The following is a 22,051-nucleotide window of genomic DNA, read 5'->3' on the forward strand; positions in this document are numbered from 1 at the left end:
AAATCAGTACGCAGCAACAGTGGCGCAGTGATACTTATGTAATGCGGTGTGAACCGTGGGTTTACCGGTGTATTTTATCACGGCCTAGAACGCGTTTCAACCAATCAGAATGAAGAACCAGAACGACCCGTTTTATAATAATCTTTTTTAATCTTCCTTTGATTTAATTATATTTTATTCTCACCATGAATATAGCCTTAGAAGCTGGTATGACGTTAAAAAAAGAAAGAAAGAACAAATTAGATAACTTATTAGATGGCTGGCCACACATGTGAAGATTTTAGTCCCAGTTTGCCCCCTTGTCCAAAAAACCTCCGTTGTGTGTTGTCATTGAGAATGTTCAAGTTACGTTTGATCTCAAGTTTCAATGAGATCTTGGTGCAACTTTGAAATGGTTACTACAGTCATCACGTGTCTGATCTCGCGCTCTGGTCAAATCATCTAGTGTGTGCATTCTGAGGATAATGTTGTTAAAATCACTTCAAACTTTCCTTACGCCTGTGGTCACCCATGGATTTAAGATGTAAAAATTGTCAAGTGTGTCCGTGGCAAAACTTTGTAAGCCTTTATGCAACCAGCCACGGTCACTTAATGCAATAACACAAGGAAAATTGTCTAAAAGTTATTAAATCGTTCCAAACAACATCAATGCTAGATCCTTTACCTAACAAGCTATGAGAGAGATGCTTCCTGAAATAATCAATCTCCCCCTTAGTATTAAGGGAAGAAAAATTAAATTTTTTTTTTTTGCATTTCCCATTCACTTTCAATCGGAGTCATATTGACCCCAAGTGACAGATTAATAAAAAAATGTTTTACATACCTTTAGAACAACCTTTTTTGTTGGTTTGTTTGAAAGTCAGCCCTCTGGGTATCATAGACAGCATTTTATTATTTCAAAGCCATGTTTCAAATATTTGTAAAAACATGTTTATTTATCTTAAAAATATATCGCAACATGACATATGCTCCCTAAACTGTAAAAATTAAAAGTTAAATTAAATTTTAAAAATGAATTAAACTGTTTAAAAAATTTCAAGCAAACAATAATTTGTTTAAGTGTTACCAGATTAAGTAATTAAAATTACTTAAATTAAAGAAAATTACTTTTTCAAATTAAAATGTTAACAATTGAATACATTTTTTAAAGTAGATTCAACTTTCACTGGTCCAAAATGCAGCAGCAAGAGTTCTCACAAAAATAAAAAAGTATGACCATATTAACGTGGTTCTGTCAACTTTGCATTGAGTGCTTGTGTTAAACATTAAACAGAGTGACCTCTGACCAACTAATAATATATAACATTTCAAAATCAAGTGCGATTGGTAGATCATTTTACCAAACACCTAATCTATGGGATAATCCTCCCAACGTGGTGCAGGAGGCAAACACACTCTGTCAGTTCAAATCTAGATCTCTTTAACATTGCATACACTTAATCCTACAGTTTTATCATTCAAACTTTAAGCGATTTTTGGGCTGCATTAGTTAGGTTGACTGGAACCAGAGACCCCATTAAAACAGATGTAATTGGTACATCGCACAGCGTTAACTGTTAACTTACTGTGAGTCTGTCTGTCTCTTTTCTCTGAAGTCTACTGTGTCATCTTCAGTCAGACGTTTATCCTAATGATGATTACAGCTGTAGCCGAATCACCCATCCTTATGAAAATTAACCATGGTTTTATTGTGGTAAAAGTGTAGTAACCATGTTTTTTGGTGTATATTGATTGCTATTAGCAAAACCATGGCTTTACTACACTATGGTTTTAAGTGTAGTACACCATGGTTAATTTTCGTAAGGGTAGAATAAACATGAAACATAAAAAAGATTCTTTACCACAATCTAATTCTGCCTAATTATCTGCCAATCATTTACTTTCTGTGTAATCTTCAGCAGCAGTTTAATGTTATAGGTGAAAAAAGTATGTAAAATGATGCATCTGTTGCAAACTTTGTTTAAACCTTTAAGCTGTTTGACTAGAAAATAGCATCAACATCAAAACATAATCAGGGTTTAAATACACACTAATCATCATTAGTTGAACTACGAAGCATCAATCGAAGCACCCATTGAAAATATTCCTAAACTTGAGTTGCTCTTGTTGTAGCACCACCACTAGGGTATTTTCATCATTGCAGTTTTCTGATGGACCTTTATCACTCGAGCACATACTACAAACCCTGTTCCTTCTGTTATTCCAGTTGTACAAACCAAGATGTGTAGTAAAAATAAACCCAGAAGATATTTTTTTCTATTTAATTATCATAATATCAGTATCATGTTACTTGTACTGAGTTTCAAGCTTTTTAAATGCAATTGGATTCATATTATGTCAAAAGTAAAAATGTTTAATTGCTTCTCTAACTAGATCACATCTCTTTAGATTATAAATTAAACCTAAAAATAACAAGCAGGGAACATTCTGGGAAGGTTCTCTTTAGGTTATTAAATAACCTACAGGGAAAATTCCCAGAACATTCTTATTTGGTTGCCAAAACATAACCAAATGGGAACCTTATGGAAACGTTAGGGGAACATTCTGTGTTTGCTGGGTCGGTACCCCTGCAGATCTGGACCTTCCAGTCTGGTCAAGATGATTTTTGATGGTGGGATTAACACCTGTTGACAGAGGACAACAGTTATAATTTGTCTATAAAATTGCTTAATACTCACTCTGTCAGACAGCAGGTATAATTATTGCTATATTTCCCACAATTATTTGTTGAGCATTTTGGTTTATTAACTATTTCCCCGCCATTGACAAGTTATCTCGTAAATTAAGACAAAACACTTTCCTGCCAATGACGCTTCCCTGACGATCTATAACTCCCCTATTAGCCACTAGATGGCGCTCTTAACCAACTTATAAAAAGTGAAGCATAACTTAATTCAACAACATAGAAAACTCTGTATGTTTTGATAATCGTTCTGAATCTAATCTCTAATGAGTCCTTTACAGAAATGCAATTATTTTAGCTTTTTGCTCAAAATTTGGTAATTTTTAAGAAACCTACCCATATTTGGGAGGTCATAAAAAGGGAACAAATGAAGATCGGATGCACCATTTTTTTCTGCTTTGTTTGTTTGCTTGTTTATTTGTTTGAAAGCAGAGAGTCTGTTCTTTATTTTGATATATTTGTATGTTTATATATTCATAGAAGAACATTTTCCTGGAAGGCATTTTGTGAATATTTTGTGAAAATCACAAAAAATGCTGGCGGAGGACGAGGGATAGTTCGCTCAAAAATTAAAATTCTGTCATCATTTACTCATGTAACAAACCTGTATAAATGTCTTTGTTCTAATGGAAGATATTTCGATGAATAGTTGTTAACCATCAGAAGCCCCATTGACTTCCATATAATTCTTTTTTCCTACCAGTGAATGGGTCTCATAATCCTTTGGGAACAAACATTCCTCAAAATATCTTCCTTTGTATTCATCAGAACAAAGACATTTATACAGATTTGTTACAACATGAGTAAATGATGACAGAATTTTCATTTTTGGGTGAACTATCCCTTTAATAGAGACCTATCCCATGCAGAAATCTGTATGGGAATATACAGTATGTAAAACACGTACAGTATACATTTAGGCATTTGGCAGATGATTTTATCCAAAGCGACAAACAGTGCATTTCAAGCTCTGTAAGTCCCTGGGTTCAAACCCATGATGCTTTGTGTTGCAAACGCAATGCCTACCACTGAGCTATACAATATATGTCCATGAATTTCACAGATATACAAAATAAAAACTCAGATCCTTGTACATATGAAACATACAGAATATTTTATTATTTAACAGTATGTGTTCACATGTTAGCTATCATTTTATATATGTAGGCCCTTACGAAAATTAACCATGTTTTTTGTGTGGAAAAGGTATAGTAATATATGTTGTTGTTTTTTGGGGGTATTGTTTTTTACTACCATAACCATGTTTTTTTTTAATTGTAGTAAAACCATGGTTCATTTTCATAAGGGTATAAGGCAATTCCTAAAATTAACCATGGTTTAACTACATTTAAAACAAACAAAACAAAACAAAACATGGTTACTGTAGTAAAACCATAGTAACCACAAAATAACCATGATTTTGACAACCATGGTTTTTAATAGTTATAGTTAAACCATGGCTAGTGTAGTAAACCCATATGTTTTTTATAATAGTAATTTATAATAGTAATCAATACTACATAAAAAACCATGGTTACTACACTTTTACAACAAAAGACATACATTTTCATAAGAGATCTGTTATGAAAACTTTCTTTTCATTGCGTTTTCTTTGTGTTGTTCATGTCTGTTAATAACAGAATGTAATGATTTAAAGTATCAGTCTTCTTCTGAATTAACTTTTGCTCGTGTTTTTGCATGTGTGAATTTGTTTCACTGTAATGAATAGTTTGTGGTTGTGAAGTCGCTGTCGCGCATGCGCAGTAGAGCGTGAGGCGAGGGATTTAAATATGAGGTAGAGTTCTGAGCGCGCACAACTCGTCTCTGTCTCTTTATATACTCAAGCTATCATAATGCATTGGGCTATTAGCTCTCTGGCTGTGGGATTTTTCACCCTGTTTGTCCTTCAGAGGAAGTTATATCCTTACTTTTGGGCTGACTTGATGTACTACGCGAGACTCCGTCGCGTCGGGAGGTCGATGATGGCGAGGATGAAGCGCGGTGTCGTCACGTATCTCCAGAACTTTGAGCTTCAGGCAAAAAGGAGTCCAGATAAAGCCTTTATCGTGTGTGAGGATCAGATCTTTACATACAGAGATGTGGACGAGAGGAGTAACAGATTCGCACACGTGTTTCAGGCTCATTGCGAATTGAAATGTGGAGATGTTGTGGCTCTTCTCATGAAGAATGAGGCGGATTTCATCAGTGTTTGGTTCGGACTCTGTAAATTGGGCTGTGAGGTCGCGTTTCTTAACTTTAACCTCAAACCTCAGTCCATCCATCACTGTCTGCGCAGCTGTGCAGCCAAAGCAGTCGTCATCAGTTCAGGTAAAAGATTCACACAACGACAACAACAACAACTGATCCCCACAAACACACAGAGACGATCAGTCTGTAAACAAGCCATCAAGTGTTCATCATACAGTAAATGCTGCTGTTTCATGATGTGCCTCGTGAGAAGGAGTTTTCAGAAATAAGGGTTTTATCTTTTCAATACATTTGTGTTATTAGTAGAAATAATGAGTATAGTTTGAGTGTCAGTAAGTAATGTTTTCACTGATCCGGTTCCCTTAAAGAAACACTTTTGTTAAAAGAGAGTGAACACATGAACAAGTCTCATCCTGTGAAAACATTTTCAGTATGTGATGCAGAAACACCTTTAACTCAATATGTCATGAGATGAGATACCAGCACTGTAGAAACATCTGTACACACAAAGAGAAGCTCTAAAACCATTTACTTGCCAATTTACTTCATAGCAACCAAACAATGGTACCCTAGCAACCGATTAAAAAGCCTATATCACTGCATCAGAAGAACATAGTAGAGAAACTGGGGTTGGATTGTTTCACTTGTGGCTTGAGTGCAGCGCCGATCCTGGCCTTCTTGGGGCCCTAAGCAACTTTGTGAGGGGGCCCTGTCATCGTGTTCATAAAAAACATTCACTGTCTCTGCTTAAATGTAGCTATAAACGAAATGTTAACTAAAACACATATTATCTTATAGCTAATATTTTTGCCACATGTATATTACTGTGACACTCATTCAGAATACTTTTATTATAACATGACACATGTTTTTTGAAAAGCTCCTTAATCTGTTACAGTAGTACTTAGAAAACAAGGTCTACTGCCAAATATATTATTTTTAAGAGATGTAGGAAACAAATGAGATAAAACCAAAATAACTGTCAGATAAACTATAACTGTCACGCCGGGAAACGGGAATCAGGACACATATGCAGGGTTCACATAAAAGGATAACATTTAATATAAATAACATAGAAAACAAACACGGGAATCAAACAACAGGCAGAATAAATAAACAGGAACAGACAGGATGGAGACAAATGGCGACAATGACAATGATCCGGCAATGAGTGTGACACAAACACTGGTATAAATACACAAAGACTAATGACACACAGGTGGAATGAATGATGTGATAATTAACAAGTGTCCAGGTGATGACAATATAGAACAGACACAAAACATGACACGGATCACCGTGACATAACCCCTCCCTCTACGAGTGGCTACCAGACACTCACATAAACACAAAACAAAAACAAAGTCTGGTAGCGAGAGTCCAAGGGAGGGGTGGAGGGCTTGGGGACCCTGGCGAAGCCAGCAGCCGCCGGGATGAGACCAACAGGAACGGTTGGCCGGACTGCGCCAGGAGAACCGGAGCGATCGCTCCGAGAACCGAGGCAGACGAATTACCCCCCTCCTGGGAATCGCCGACGATCAGCTGCCCCCGGAAGTCCTCTCCCATCCCCTCGCGGAAACGGAGACCCTCTCTCGGTAGCCACCCCGGGGAAATGATCGGGCGTGGTCCGTTCCGGATCCCCCTGCGAGCAGGATGGTGGTCCTCCGAGGGACCGTCGACGACGACTCAACCGTTGGGGGACCGCCTGGGCCGATCCTCCTCCCGCATGCTCGCAGGAGCGAGCGATCGCTCACGGTGGTCCCCAAGAGACATCGGGGCTGATGGGGAATTAACCCCGATGTCACTACTCCCCCTCGACGAAACTCCTGGGGGAGCCGCCCTCCGTGAACCCGCTGCGTTCAGTCTGGCCGGATCATTCTGTCACGACGGGCAACAGAAGTAAGGACGCACTCGCAGGGTTCACATGAAATAAATAACATTTAATATAAAATGTTATTTATTTCATGGTGAACCCTGCGTATGCGTCCTACTTCCTGTTACCCAGTCATGACAGAATGATCCGGCCAGCATTGGACGCAGCGAGTTCGCGGAGGGCAGGTCCCCCAAGAATTTCGTTGAGGGGGAGTAGTGACATCGGGGTTCGTATTCCATCATCCCCGATGTCTCTTGGGGACCACCGTGAGCGATCGCTCGCTCCTGCTGGCCTGCGGGAGGAGGATCGGCCCAGGCGGTCCCCCAACGGTTGAGTCGTCGTCGACTGTCCCTCGGAGGACCACCGTCCCGCTCGTAGGGGGATCCGGAACGGACCACGCCCGATCATTTCCCCGGGGTGGCTACCGAGTGAGGGTCTCCATTTCCGCGAGGGGACGGGAGATGACTTCCAGGGGGCACCTCATCGTCGACGATTCCCAGAAGGGGGGTAATTCGTCTGCCTCGGTTCTTGGAGCGATCGCTCCGGTTCTCCTGGCGCAGTCCGGCCCACTGTCCTGTTGGTTTCGTCCCGGCGGCTGCCGGCTTCGCCAGGGTCCCCAAGCCCTCCACCCCTCCCTTGGACTCTCGCTACCAGACTTTGTTTTTGTTTTGTTTTTATGTGAGTGTCTGGTAGCCACTCGGGAGGGGTTATGTCACGGCTAGTCCGTGACATGTTTTGTGTTTTGCACTCATCCGTTTCACCTGGACACTCATGGACTAATTACGCCAACACACCACACCTGTTGTATGTTTGATTGTGTTTGTATTTATATGCCTTTGTTCCATCAGCCTGTGCAGGATGATTGTCATTGATACCCTGTCTGTTTCCTGTGTTTATGTTCCTGTGTTCCTGCTTTCACCATGTTTGCCCTCGTGTTTTATAATTAAATGTTACTTATTTTGTCCGAACTCTGCGTTTGTGTCCTCCCTCCACTCCCGCGTCGTGACAATAACAAACAACTCAACAGATGTTCCAATTTGTTTTAAAACTAAGGCATGATCAGACTCCACAGATAAATACACCAAAATACATCAATAATTCTCTAAATATGCAAACATTAGACCTAATGTGCATTTTTTTAAATGCTAACAAGAGCCACACAACATCTTGCATGCATAAATGTTTATTTTTTAACACGTATGAAAGATTTTGATTATTAATCTGTTCAAGCGTTTCTAACAAAACACACTGGACTAAAAATCTAGGGATTTGGACTGCAGTGTTTGTTATAAATCCATTGCATGGTTAGTCAAAACTAAACAGGAATTTAAAACATTAATGTGTTATAAATTTTTTTACTTTACCTTCACGACGTTTGCCTTTCCTGCTCCGGGTGGATGGCTTTAAACCATATCCGAATGAAGATGCATGTCAATAGATGCGTCAACCACATGCAGAGCTGCATAGGTGGACTGACAACTGGAATTAAATTATTGTGAGATCAGACTGCTTGTTATAATTTCTAATGACTCTCGCTGCACAATGATGTCACTCGCCAGCTGGTCTCTGCAGCGCTGCATGAAGTTAAGAACAAGGGGGGCCCTAGTGGTGCGGGGCCCTACGCAGCTCGCGTAGCCTGTGTATAGGGGGGATCGGCTCTGCTCTAGTATAATCACTGGTGAACGCCAATTTACTCCCTAGCAATCAAACAGAGGTACCCTAGCAACCAATTAAAAAGCCTATATCTCTGCATTAGAACATCGTAGAGACAGGGGGGTATAAGCCTTACATAGTTTAAAGAAAGATTTAAAGTTTTGTTTGTTTATTGTTGTTAAGATGTTATATACTTTTGTTAATGTTCTGTAGGATGTAGATTGATTATTTACCCCAATCTTAATGATGAAGATAAAATAAAGTGTGAGATAGGTAAAAGAGTCTGAATGGACATGTAAGCACGCCACTAGTTATAACAATAGTAATAGTCTGGGTTACTAACAATGGTATGAAAAATTGACTGGTTTGCACAAACGCTGATAACCTGAATGTTTATGAAACCACTTTGAGATGTAATGAAGCAGAAACCAAGCGTCTGATTATTTCTGCACGTGACATTGTCAAATATATTATAATATATAAACATCATTATGACTGTTTGATTTTTGAGATAATGTGAAATTTGATATAATAATGTGTTTGGTTTGTGTTTGGAATCAGAGCTGATGGGATCTGTAGATAAATTGCTGCGGATGCTGACAGATCATAGCGTTGATGTTTGGGTGGTAGCGGACGTCTCCTCACATCAGGATGTCAGGACACTGTTGGATAAGGTGGAAGTCGCCTCTCCAGAGAAGCCCCTGGTTAACATCCCTCAGACAAACCTCTTATCCAACTTCTTATTTGTCTTTACATCAGGCACTACAGGTACGTGACACATGAGTAGTTGACAAATAAACCATAAATGCGTCATATAGTGTGACAGAAAAAATTGTGAAAAATTGAACACTTTACCCACAGTCCACTGACAGTTTCTATAGTGAATAAATATTTGAGATTGAATGTTCTGTTGTTGGATGTCTGTGTTTCTATTAAGGGTGTCACGATTCCGATTTTAAATCGAAATAGATCGAAATTAAGTCACAACCTCGAACTTCTAATTAAAAAATGCCCATGTCACATCCGGTCGGCTTGCCAAGCGGGAAAAAACTTCGCTAGCTACAGCCAGTCAAAAGATAGCATGGCAGACGCAGAAGACACCACACTAGCTCTTTAAATGGGAAACAAAAAATAGAATGGCATCTGTGCCAGGACCGGTTGTTTCTCTGAACTGAGATCTGTTTAAGTTTCACAACAACTTATTTCAGTTGCTTAAAGTTCCACTGTGTACTTTTTTGAGTTAATTCTTAACAAAAACCCATGTTTTCTTTCAAAAGTATGTGCTCATTCATGTGTAATTACTTCCACCCACTAATCAAAGTATTCTCGTAAGTGTAGAATCTGCTATTTAGAATACATATGGTCGAGTCGCTCGACTGGCGCATCCATGTTGTGCCTCCATCTTTGAAATACATTCGCAGACGAGGGACATTCCTGAAATTCAAGCTCCGCCTTTCGCACTTTCAGACTACACTCACACTGGCTGCTAGCTGAAGCCTCCTGAGGTTGCATGTGTAGGCGGTATACGTCATCAAGACAGCCTTATTTCAGAATATTAACAATTATAAAGCTGACAATTATTCTTAGTTAATTGTAAATTGATGTAATATGCTTATGACTTGCGAATGTAATGCTCAGTTAAATTAAATAAACCAGGCTTGATGACGTATGCAGCCTATGCAACCTGTGTAGACTGAATCCTTTCGGATTCAACAACAGCAGCACACCGTGATGATCCCGCGATCTAATGCTTTGATTTCAGGCAGATTTGAAAGCCTGTTGAAGACCTATTTTCGAGGACATTAAAACAAGTCGCCAAGGAAGCGAAAAGGGGATTTAAAATGACAACGCGACAGGAAAAACAACAAGACCAAAGTCAATATTGGAGTAATGTTAGTTTTCCAAGATGGGGCTCAAGGGACACTGAAGTTGCACTTTCTATAATCTCCACAGGTAATTCAGCATATTCGTTTACATCTATACAGTCCATGTTGTAAACTTGAAGTTTTATAGTTCCTTGGCTAACTTTAGCATGATTATGCATAACACTTGTTAGTGTAAACACGCATGTGGTTTAATGTGTTCGAACAGCCACACGCCGTCTCTCCGCCCATTTATGTAATCTGAGGTACTGAGATAAATGTTTTTCATCTTTTCTGACCTCTAGCACAAACACACGGTGACAGCCCTATTTTTAGCCTTTCATTGATAAAACTGATCTGCGCGTCTTTCGTTTCATTTTACAAGCGTGTGAAAGTTGAGTGATCTTATTTCACCAATATCAGAGAAAGCTCTTACATAAACCTCATTCACACAGACCTCTGGTCCCAGAAAATACCCGTAAAATTGCCAGACAAGCGTCTGTGTGAACAAAAACTCGTTCCGTTAATCTTCTGGGATCGTTGCCGGAAAGAGGACCTAGTAAGATACGCGGGTAACCCTCTGTGTGAACAAGAATGCCATAAAGGGCGTGTCGAAGTGAGGACGCGCGCGTCATCATCACAACACAAGTTATGGTTCAGCTCCTTACAACGAGAGATAACATGTATATAAACATTCACCACGAGAAATGTTGCAAACTAGATTGAAGCAGTTATCAGGAAATTATATATGAGACGCATAAACAATGACGCACGTGCCGTAGTGAGGACGCGCGTGTCATGGCAACATGAAGTTGGTTCAACTCTTTAAAATCAGGGATTTACAACATTCACTACGAGAAATGTCAGCATACTAGACTGAAGCGGATATCAGGTAAGTTAGCTCGTTACTTACTGCGTTGAAACGGAGATCATTCAGCAGCATAAAAGAATATCGCGTCACGTGCTCATTTGAGCTATAATAAACGAAAATACCCGCATGTCATCCCAACGAGATATATTGTTCAGCTCCTCAAAATGCGAGTTTTAAATGCATATAAACAATCACGATGAGAAATGTCTGAAAACTGTATCAAAGCAGAAATCAGGGAGCTTGTCAAAATACACTCTGAAGCTGAGATCATTCACCAGAATAGAACTGTGCATTCACGCGCTCCTTTGTAGTCTTATCATAAACAAAAATGCACGCGAGTTGTTTCTGGAGAGAGAAATAATAAATAATATGCAAACTTCAGACGCTGCGTAGAAGAGAGGGCGGGACTTTCAACATGTCACGTGTCTTTCCGGGACCATCAGATACCGTGTAATCTTGGCAGTGTGAACGAACAAAAACTCTAACTATTCCGGAAAAATCCAGGATGCATTTTACGTGTATTTTACGGAATTTCTGTGTGAAAAGGGCTATATACACGGACATGTAACGTTTACTTAAAACATAAGCATTGGACTCTGACATAGTATTAGTTCGCGTCCATTTAAACCCGTCATTACTCCCGCTCATGATTAAATGACAGGAGAGGGACTCGTCCACAGACCATCCCCTCAGTAATCTGGAGAGAAGCGGTCGAAAATGGACAAAAGAGACAGATTTAAATACCAATTGTAAACGTGATGTGTCTCTCTCGTCCACTTGTGACCCGATCGACGAAAACACATCTTAATACCAAGTTTAACAGCCCCTGGGATATTTTTCCACGCATCGATGAAAAAGGAGTGTCTAAGCTACGTTTATGGTTGCTTTTTGTATGTGATTTTAAGCGGACATATCATGAAAATCAGACTTTTTCCATGTTTAACATAAATCTGTGTGCTTTGACGGATCACAGGCAAAGGACATTGCAAATTGTTCATTTTTTTCATTGCTTTTGTTTTGTAGCTACTGGCAGCCATGTTAAATTTGGGATGACACGGCCACCGTACGAGTTAAAACGCGTTCCGAATGGGGGGGAGCTAGAAAGTAATATTCAGTTGGTTGTCATATAGAATTTCACCGCTAGATGGGAGTAGATCTTACACAGTGGAGCTTTAAGAGTTATGAAAACAGCATTTAAACATGACTTATTGGGGTATAGTCTAGGGCTGTCACTTTTGAGAAAAATCAAATTCGAACGGATTTCGAATATCATGCAATGTATCCGAATATATTCGAATATCTAGCAACCCCCCCCCCCCCCACGCGCATAAAAAAACACCGTAATGGAGATTCAATCACAAAATTGTTAACAGTGTCAGTCATAATCAGGGTTGTCTGGAATGGATTACTTTTTTACTTAATGTTTGAAACAGCAGGTTATCAACGTATGAATAACAAACTTATATATATATATATATATATATATATATATATATATATATATATATATATATATATATATATATAAAACGATTCAGAACAGTTACAAACAATAACGTGACAACTTAAATAGCAGCATCCAAAAGGAATTCGTGACCGCAGATTTCGGCAGAAAACTCAGCGGAATTCGACGGATTTAATGCCCGTCATTGACAAGCACACATATCCCGCGCTTGAGCGTGTTTGTGAGAAGTAATCTCATTGACAACAAGCACACATACAGCCTATAACCCGCGCGTTTGTGAGCCGTCATTGACAAGTGCATTATCTCTGCGCGTGCTGTTTGCTTGACCGTTTTCAATGATAGAGAGCACAAACCCTTTGATACTTGAGATGAAGTTAAACTTATAGATGAGTTAAGCAGATCTCACTTGACTCTGTCGTCTGTGAAGCGCGACAGTCAACACATCATCATTTCAAATCTGTTTACAAGACAAATGCTGTTGTTGTTTAATATAAAAAGTTTACATTGCGAAAATGATGAAATTATCTTCATACATGCTAATTTCATAATGCGAACGTATTAACACGTATTTCTATTCTGCTATAATATACACTATAAACAATATGCCATTTCATATACCGTAAAACTTCAAATAATAGCCTAGTCCCAAACAGACGCCTGTCTCTTTTAGACGCCTGGTGTGACAACAGGTTTGGGTAAATAAACGCCTGTCTCAAATAAAAGCCTGGTCTGTTTTTTAGTTTCGGGTTGTATTTAATATTCTAAAACCCATCAGATCGTCTGTTTAAGACAGTTCTATGGTGCAGACACGCTAAAGTTTTGATTACCGGTAGATGTCATGTGACAGACGCAGTCCTTCCGTTACTCATGACTATGACAACACAACAAGGTTCGTCGTCAGGATTGCAGCGATGATGACAGTAGCGAAGTGGCAATCGGGAGAGTCGGGACTTTTCCGGGTGGGCCGGTAGTGTTTTGAGGCCGCTATTAATAGCCCGTAACACATTGTATTTCTCACGCAGAAACACTATTTTTCATATTTAATATACTGCAGTGCCCAAAATGTATCTGGCCGCACTGCTCTCTATATCAAGCCCGTCTCCCCTGGAGTTCTAGTCGAGCGAGCCAATCCAAAAAAAAGAAAGAGGCTACACAATAGCCAATCAGAAAATAGCACTGTTGTATCTGGGTAAGATTTCACGCAACAACCAATAAAAAAAGCATATCCTTGTATGCTTTATTTATGCTGCCAATAATTTAATACTGTCATTCTTACACAAACTACTTTGTTAAACACATTCAAATTATAAATAAACCGTAAAATGTGGTAACCTCCTGCTGTCATGCTGGAACAATTAAATTAAAAGCCTGTCTCTTATAGACGCCTGTCTCTTTTAGACGCCTGGTGTGACGATAGGTTTGGGAAAATAAAAGCCTGGGCTATTATTTGAAGTTTTACGGTACAAACTATAATTCTATCTTGACATGCACATGAGGTTCATTTTTTGTTCACATTTGATTCCCTCTCTTGCGCACAGTTGCTGTCGTCGGTCTCACTCTCACACTCCTTCCTATTACTAGGTGTTAATGTAAAAAATGCGCTACACATGGCATTTAAAAAAACGGATGGTTTATTTATAGTTCGAATACGGATATTTCACGTCATGTTCGAATGCATATTCGAATATCGAATAAAAAGTGACAGCCCTAGTATAGTCTCACAATCTCGTCTGACGGTAATAAAAGCGCATTTTTAAGTTGCAAAGTACTGACAGGAATGTTCATCTGACAGGAAGTTTCGTTTTATCAGATATGTGCGTGCTGTGTACCATATGTTTTTCACTGGCAGCACGACTAACATGGTAGGGCATCCCCGGGTTCAAGGTCAGATATTATATTTCATAAAAGTGTAGTCTAAAAATGACCTAGCATTGTTTTGTGCTTTAAAAAAAAGTAAAAACCGAGAATCAAATCTTGACCTTAGAATCGTGTATGTAATTGAATTGAGGATTTGGAGAATTGTGACACCCTTAATTTCTATCCTGATATACAGTAGTTCAGTCTGTGGTCTCATGCAGTACAGTAACATACTGTAATTTAACTCAGCATTTGTGTTTCTCTCTCACATAGGACTGCCGAAAGCAGCTCGTATCAGTCACATTAAGGCTGTCATGTGTATGGCGTTTCTACGCATGTGTGGAGCGCGTGCAGATGATAAAGTCTATCTGACGCTACCGCTCTATCACATGTCCGCATCACTGCTCGGGATCGGAGGATGCATCGATCTTGGTATGCTTAACGACATTATTTTAGAAGACATTTTGCAGTCAGAATAACACAAAACTGTATTATCAGTCTTCTTTGTGATGCAGATAAAGGCCAATGTATGTGTATATACATTCATTCTTAACATTGAGGATTGAATTTTAGGGGCGACTTGTGTTTTGAAGAAGAAGTTCTCTGCCAGTCAGTTTTGGAAGGACTGTCTGAAGTATGACGTTACTGTGTTTCAGTATATTGGAGAACTCTGTCGATATTTGGTCAATCAACCAAAGGTACTTAAGCTACCACATTACATAATTGAACCGTCTTATTAAAAAACACACAGACATTAAAGTCTTGTAACCTATTGCCCATCTCACTGATATGGTTGTTTATCTACAGACTAAAGAGGAAGCAGTTCATAGCGTTCGTCTCGCTGCAGGAAGCGGTCTTAGAGCTGACGTTTGGAGAGATTTTATCCGGCGGTTTGGGAAAGTCCAGATCCGTGAATCTTACGGTCTAACAGAGGCCAGTATTGGCTTTGTGAATTACACAGATGAAATTGGGCCCATTGGACGTGCCAGTTATTTCAATAAAGTCAGTTATTCACCATGACTTTTCACAATTGATTAAAAGTTTGCCATTTGATTACTTAACCATTATGCCTTTTGCCAAAACCATTTCTCATGACGTCTGAAACATGGATGGATCTTTATGTCCTTCAGTAATCTTAATATACAGTAAACACAGTTTTTCTGAATGTAACTGGTGGTATAATTTGCATAATGTCGGTTTGTTTCAGCTCAGTTTGCCATTTGAGTTTTTAAGATGTGATCCACAAACATATGAGCCTGTACGGACAGATGCAGGTCGCTGTATTAAGGCCAGTAAAGGTGAGAGCAGCATACTGTATTAAAAACCCCTTAACTAGCACTGTCTCTTGAGCGGGACATCTGCATTTACTTCAATGTTCTGAATGTAAAAAAATATTTATCACGACAAACTATTTATCCTTGAAAAAGGTTTAAAAATGTACTTTTCATATTTTCAATATGAAAACAATAATGCAGTGACAGTAATTTATTAGTTTGTGACAAATTTATGTAGCAATGGTTGACACCTAGTGGCTGTTGTTGGTAAACACACTAAAAGTTTTTACTCATTTTTTTGTGATAATTTTATGTATAAAATATATACTTTATTGTATTTTTTTAAAAATGTAAATTGCTATAACTTTTTTTTTATTTAATATTTTCACCTCCAGACACTTCCGTAAAAAAATTTAAAGTGTCTTCTTTAAAACAAGACAAGACAAGAGTTTCTGAAGTTTTTTTTTGTTTGACAGTGAGTAGCAGATGTTTTCTCATTTGATTACAGGAGAAACTGGGTTATTAGTTGCTCCAGTGACGTTCACAAACCCGTTTCTGGGTTATGCTGGAGAAAAAGCTCTGTCAGAGAAGAAACTCCTACGAGATGTCTTTAAGAAAGGAGATGTTTACTTCAACACAGGAGATCTTATGCTTCAGGACCACAGAGACTTTGTTTACTTTAAAGACAGGATTGGAGACACATTCAGGTAAATACTTCACTTAACTTGTTAACTGTTGAGAGGAACAAAGGGATAGTTCACCCAAAACATGAAAATTCACTCATCATTTATTCATCCTCATGTTGAGCACAAAAGAAGATATTTTGATGAATAAAGGTAAGCACACAGTTGATGGTAGATAGTATTTCTTCCATAGTATTTGTTTTTTCCAACAATCCATCAAGCAAACATCCTGATGTTGTCACGGTTTCAACCGTGTTTCTGTTGTCTCTGTTCTGATTGTTGTCATCTGGACTTTTCACTGATTACCAATCATCACACCTGTTACCATTTAGTCTTTATATATATATGTATATATATCCCTGTCACCTGTATGTTCAGCTGCTGGATCGTTGCCTCAGTTTGTGTCATTTCTACAGTGTACTGTATGTCTTGGTCCCTGTTCCTGCCTGTTTTCTTATTTATCGTGCCTTGTTTTGATTCCTGTTTATTTAATAAATGTTATTTATTTCAAACTTTGCGTTTGTGCCCTCCTATCTGTTCCGGGGCGTGACAGATGTTTAGTCCCAAGAAAACAAAGTTTATGTTCTTTTCACAACACAGAAATATAGAAAGAATAAAACTTTGACTGTGCATTCATACCAGATGCAAATGAACCGTATAAATCGTGCTATTCGCACGTAGTTGGACGCTTGAACATTTTAAGTAAACTCACTTCATTCGCACGTGAAATTCAGATGTGAATACGCTCAATTTGCCGGCTTTAGCTAGCTTGTAGTCTCAATATGTATATATATATAGCTCAAATTGAGTAAAGAGCATTTTTACAACTTATCAGATTGTCCAACCTCCTCGCTCACTTTCTTCCAAGCAAGATCCTTTTGATAAAAGTATAAAGATGTGTCGTACAACTGCGGGTGTCCTCAAACATTTAGTCCTCCATTGAGAAGTGTCACGACTGGGAAACAGGAATCAGGACGCAAGTGCAGGGTTCACCATGAAATAAATAACATTTAATATAAAATGAACAGAAACAAAACACGAGGAGTAAAACAGCAACACAGGAACATCCAAAATGTGACACGGGGAACAGACAGGGTAGTAATGACAATGACAATGATCCGGCCACAGGTGAGAAACAGACAGCAGTATAAATACACAACACTTAACAGGGAACAGGTGTGATGAATCAGTCCGTGAATGTCCAGGTGACGTAATCGGAGAGACAAACAAAACATGACGGATCACCGTGACATGACCCCTCCCTCTAAGAGTGGCTACCAGACACTCACCTAAACAAAACAAACACAAAAGTCTGGTAGCGAGAGTCCAAGGGAGGGGTGGAGGGCTTGGGGACCCTGGCGAAGCCGGCAGCCGCCGGGATGAGACCAACAGGAACGGTAGGCCGGACTGCGCCAGGAGAACCGGAGCGATCGCTCCGAGAACCGAGGCAGACGAATTACCCCCCTCCTGGGAATCGCCGACGATCAGCTGCCCCCGGAAGTCATCTCCCATCCCCTCGCGGAAACGGAGACCCTCTCACGGTAGCCACCCCGGGGAAATGATCGGGCGTGGTCCGTTCCGGATCCCCCTGCGAGCAGGATGGTGGTTCTCCGAGGGACCGTCGACGACGACTCAACCGTTGGGGGACCGCCTGGGCCGATCCTCCTCCCGCATGCTCGCAGGAGCGAGCGATCGCTCACGGTGGTCCCCAAGAGACATCGGGGCTGATGGGGAATGAACCCCGATGTCACTACTCCCCCTCGACGAAACTCCTGGGGGAGCCGCCCTCCGTGAACCCGCTGCGTCCAGTGTGGCCGGATCATTCTGTCACGACTGGGAAACAGGAATCAGGACGCAAGTGCAGGGTTCACCATGAAATAAATAACATTTAATATAAAATGAACAGAAACAAAACACGAGGAGTAAAACAGCAACACAGGAACATCCAAAATGTGACACGGGGAACAGACAGGGTAGTAATGACAATGACAATGATCCGGCCACAGGTGAGAAACAGACAGCAGTATAAATACACAACACTTAACAGGGAACAGGTGTGATGAATCAGTCCGTGAATGTCCAGGTGACGTAATCGGAGAGACAAACAAAACATGACGGATCACCGTGACAAGAAGAGGATGAGAGATATTCATTTGTCATTTTGACTGTTGGTTTCCAGGTGGAAAGGAGAAAATGTCTCAACCATGGAGGTTTCAGAGGTGTTGGGTTGTCTGGAGTTTCTGGAGGATATCAGTGTTTATGGAGTCACTGTACCAGGTGAACAGGAGTTTATACTTTATTTTAATACCTTTAACATCATTTTCAATCATGCTACAGCAGTAACTGTATATAAACATGTGACATAAGTATGAACCTTGATGTTATTTTCAGGATATGAGGGTCGGGTTGGAATGGCTGCTGTTGTGTTAAAGGATGGTCAGGATTTGGATGGAGATAGATTGTATGTTCATCTTCTCCACACTCTTCCTCCGTACGCCTGGCCGTGGTTTCTACGAGTTCAGGTATGTCGGTAGAAAACTACACCCAGTATATCGGCCGTCTCCATTGGCTTGTATTTCAATGTGCTTTTCCTGCTTTTGTCCTGAAGACTTCCTTAGACGTGACGGATACGTTCAAGCAGAGGAAGGGAACGCTGGTGGAGCAGGGCTTCAGTCCGGAGACCGTTCAACAGGCGCTTTACTTCCTGGACACATCCGTGAAAGACTACATCCCATTGACTGTACCACTGTACCAAGACATCATATCAGGGAAGATAAGACTTTAGAGACAAAGAAAGCAACTGAATACACCTCCATTCCCTACAGTAACATCTCATCTACACTACAAATACATGTGAATGTTGGTATAAACAATTACAGATGGTGAATATTCATCTTTTCGACTTAATAGAACAATATTAGTTCTTAATAGAAAAAAATAATATTAACAAATAAAACTAATGAATCATGTAATAACACTGTAACAAATGCAACATGTAATTGAATCTTGTTGTTATTAATAGTAAAGTTGCAAGAAGATTTTTCATATTTATTAGAGTTTAACAGAAGCTGTGTGAAATAAAGAAACACTAATACAAGCAGTGAGTTAAAACATATGTAAGTAGGGTGACCAGACGTCCCGAAAAATTCGGGACAGTCCCCAAATCTAAGCTGCTGTCCCGAATCCGAATTCTGCTCTAATTGTCTCGAAAATTATACTGAAGCAAAATCTTAATCCCGAATCTGCTCTAATTTCCCCGAAAATTATATTGATGCAAAATCTTGAGTAGTTATTGTCTGACAAAAACATGCGCAAGGAGTTTGAGCCATCCTGCAGCCAACCCCCGCCGGCTGCTCATTGGCTGCAGCATCTTTGTTTTTTATAAAAGATGTAGGCGCGCATTAAGATATGCACTAAGGCACGGAAATGCTGGCCGCAGTAAAAACCTCCGCTGGCGTCGAGCCTCCACAACCTCGGTAGGCTATAGCTCAAGTGTGAATTTAAAGTTGTATTGTTTCTATTAATTTATCTAATTCGTCTATATGCATAAAGACAATATGAGCTTTTTGTCCTCCTTTTGTTTTATAGGGTAGATTAAGAGAGTGAAAGTTACAGCAGCCGCGACGACAGTTGAAAGTGCAGGCAGTGACAGTCAGTCGCTTGAAGGAGTCAGATTGGTTGAGGGCGAGGCACTGTGTTAAAAAAACTACTTCTATGTATATGCATATGTACTTATATTAATAAAAATATGATTGGTTCAGTAACTTCAGTTTGAAATTCATTGTCTTTTAAAAGTACATTAAATAAAGAAAACTATTGGATGATCTAACTGTTATTCTATGAAGTATAATACTTCTATAGCCTACATATTATATCAATTTATTTATATCCATATGTACTTATTAATATGATTGGTTCAGTTTGAAATTCAATTATTAAATAAAATGAATAAATAAAACTATTATTGGATGATCCGCAAACCAAACCAAACCCCCCAAACCCATCAACCACCCCCCCCCCCCATGACGTCTGCCCCCCCGCCCCGAATTTCAGTCAATCTCATCTGGTCACCCTATATGTAAAGATGTCTTTGCATTTTCCGCAGTATCTGTGATCAGTATTGTCGTCTTAAATTCACTACAGAAGAGTTTTTACTGACACTTTAAAACATGTTTTTATTCGCAGTGAGGAGTGTAATAATGTGTTATAGTGGGAATAGTGTCTTAACATTTACACATATGTACATAGTGTATGTCTGATTGCATATGATAGATATGATTTGTAAACAGTTAAGAGTTTATATTCTGTTGTATAGTAAGAGATATTTTGTATATTTAGTTTGTATTGTAGACTTTAATCTTTATCACTCAATGTTAACAGTGTTGAGTATAATGTCACTGGATTCTCATGCATTGTTTTGATGTGTGTTCAAAGTTATTTTAATGTGAACATCATTTAAATAAAGTCCAGCTTTAAAACACTTTTGGCTTGATTTCTTTTGATGGTCTGAAGATAAAGCTGAGATACGTGGCAAATGTGATTTTTCACATTTATAAAGGTATTGATGAACCTCTAGAGGGCAGTGTGTGTTAAATAATATATAGGCATTTGTACAGCCACGAAAAAAATTAAAGAGACCACAGTTTTGCTTTTTATTAATTTCTAGATGTATTATGACCATTTATGTCCACTGTCTGTTGAATTTTAATAAAAGCAAACCTCAGAAGTGTCATGAAGTCACCCAACAGCAAATGTAAAAGACTGAGAGCATGATAAGACCCATTAAAGATGTGACTAAAATTATGGAACTTCTTTTTTTCTGCAGTATTGAAGATAGAAAAAACCTGCATTTTTACCATGTTTTCCCTATTTCAATTTTTTGTAAATAAATGCAAATAAAAATATATTTTTTATTAAGAATTTGGCAGAAATGTCGGTAGTTCACAGAACGATGATTTTACTTAAACATATACCTATAAATACTCAAACTGAAAGAGACCATTAAAAAAGGTCTTTTATTTTTTTCTGTGGCTGTATGTAGTACACAATTTAATATACAAATTTCTTTAGAGAACATTAAAGAATGAAAAGTTGTATGTCCTACTCTGTATACAATCACATAAACAACAACAGACAAACCTTCAAACAAATGCAAGAGGAAAATAGATTTTAAGATGTCTTTGAAAAATTGCTTTAATCTGTTTTTTACTTATTTTTATTATTAATATTTATATGTATATTACTAATCTAATGTATCATCATCAATTATGCACTGTCATGTCAGTTGTCTTTATTTTGGTTGGTTTATTTTTATATCCATAACCATAAAAAATGCATATCTCTGCCAAGACTAAGGTGTTACTTTTTTTTTTACCTTTTTATAATAAGATGCAATGCAAAATAATACACACACCTCTTACACACATAATCTCTCTCTCTCTCTCTCTCTCTCACTCTCTCTCTCTCTCTCAGTCTGTCTCCTCCAGACAATCCTCATGCTCTTGTTTGTTTAATCCTAAACAGTTACGTGTCTTTGGAGGAAATGTGTAGGTTATAACAGTTCATGATGTTCATTCATCTCCTGAAATAACTTACTGCACAGGGTTCAATTCTGTAAGGATT

At 39.0% G+C, this 22,051-nt stretch overlaps 1 protein-coding gene across 1 annotated transcript; it reads left to right on the forward strand.

Annotated features, from left to right (window-relative positions):
- Positions 1–4,453: 4,453 nt before the first annotated feature.
- On the forward strand, positions 4,454–20,910 carry LOC135718124 (long-chain fatty acid transport protein 6). The gene is made up of 10 exons (XM_065240413.1): positions 4,454–5,011; positions 8,979–9,185; positions 14,746–14,904; positions 15,046–15,170; positions 15,280–15,474; positions 15,680–15,770; positions 16,255–16,453; positions 18,609–18,706; positions 18,821–18,951; positions 19,038–20,910. The coding sequence occupies exons 1-10, from the start codon at positions 4,537–4,539 to the stop codon at positions 19,212–19,214; spliced, it is 1,857 nt and encodes a 618-aa protein (XP_065096485.1). The 5' UTR covers positions 4,454–4,536; the 3' UTR covers positions 19,215–20,910.
- The last annotated feature ends 1,141 nt before the right edge of the window (positions 20,911–22,051 follow it).

Source organism: Paramisgurnus dabryanus, chromosome 11 (assembly GCF_030506205.2).
Source record: "Paramisgurnus dabryanus chromosome 11, PD_genome_1.1, whole genome shotgun sequence".
Classification (NCBI taxonomy): Eukaryota; Metazoa; Chordata; class Actinopteri; order Cypriniformes; family Cobitidae; genus Paramisgurnus; species Paramisgurnus dabryanus.

Excerpts from the sequence above, each read along its gene's own strand:
- LOC135718124 (XM_065240413.1), top strand. The coding sequence starts at position 4,537 with ATGCATTGGGCTATTAGCTCTCTGGCTGTGGGATTTTTCACCCTGTTT. Across the intron at positions 15,171-15,279 it reads ATTTGGTCAATCAACCAAAG|ACTAAAGAGGAAGCAGTTCA; the intron begins GTACTTAAGCTA and ends GTTTATCTACAG. Across the intron at positions 18,952-19,037 it reads CGTGGTTTCTACGAGTTCAG|ACTTCCTTAGACGTGACGGA; the intron begins GTATGTCGGTAG and ends TTTGTCCTGAAG.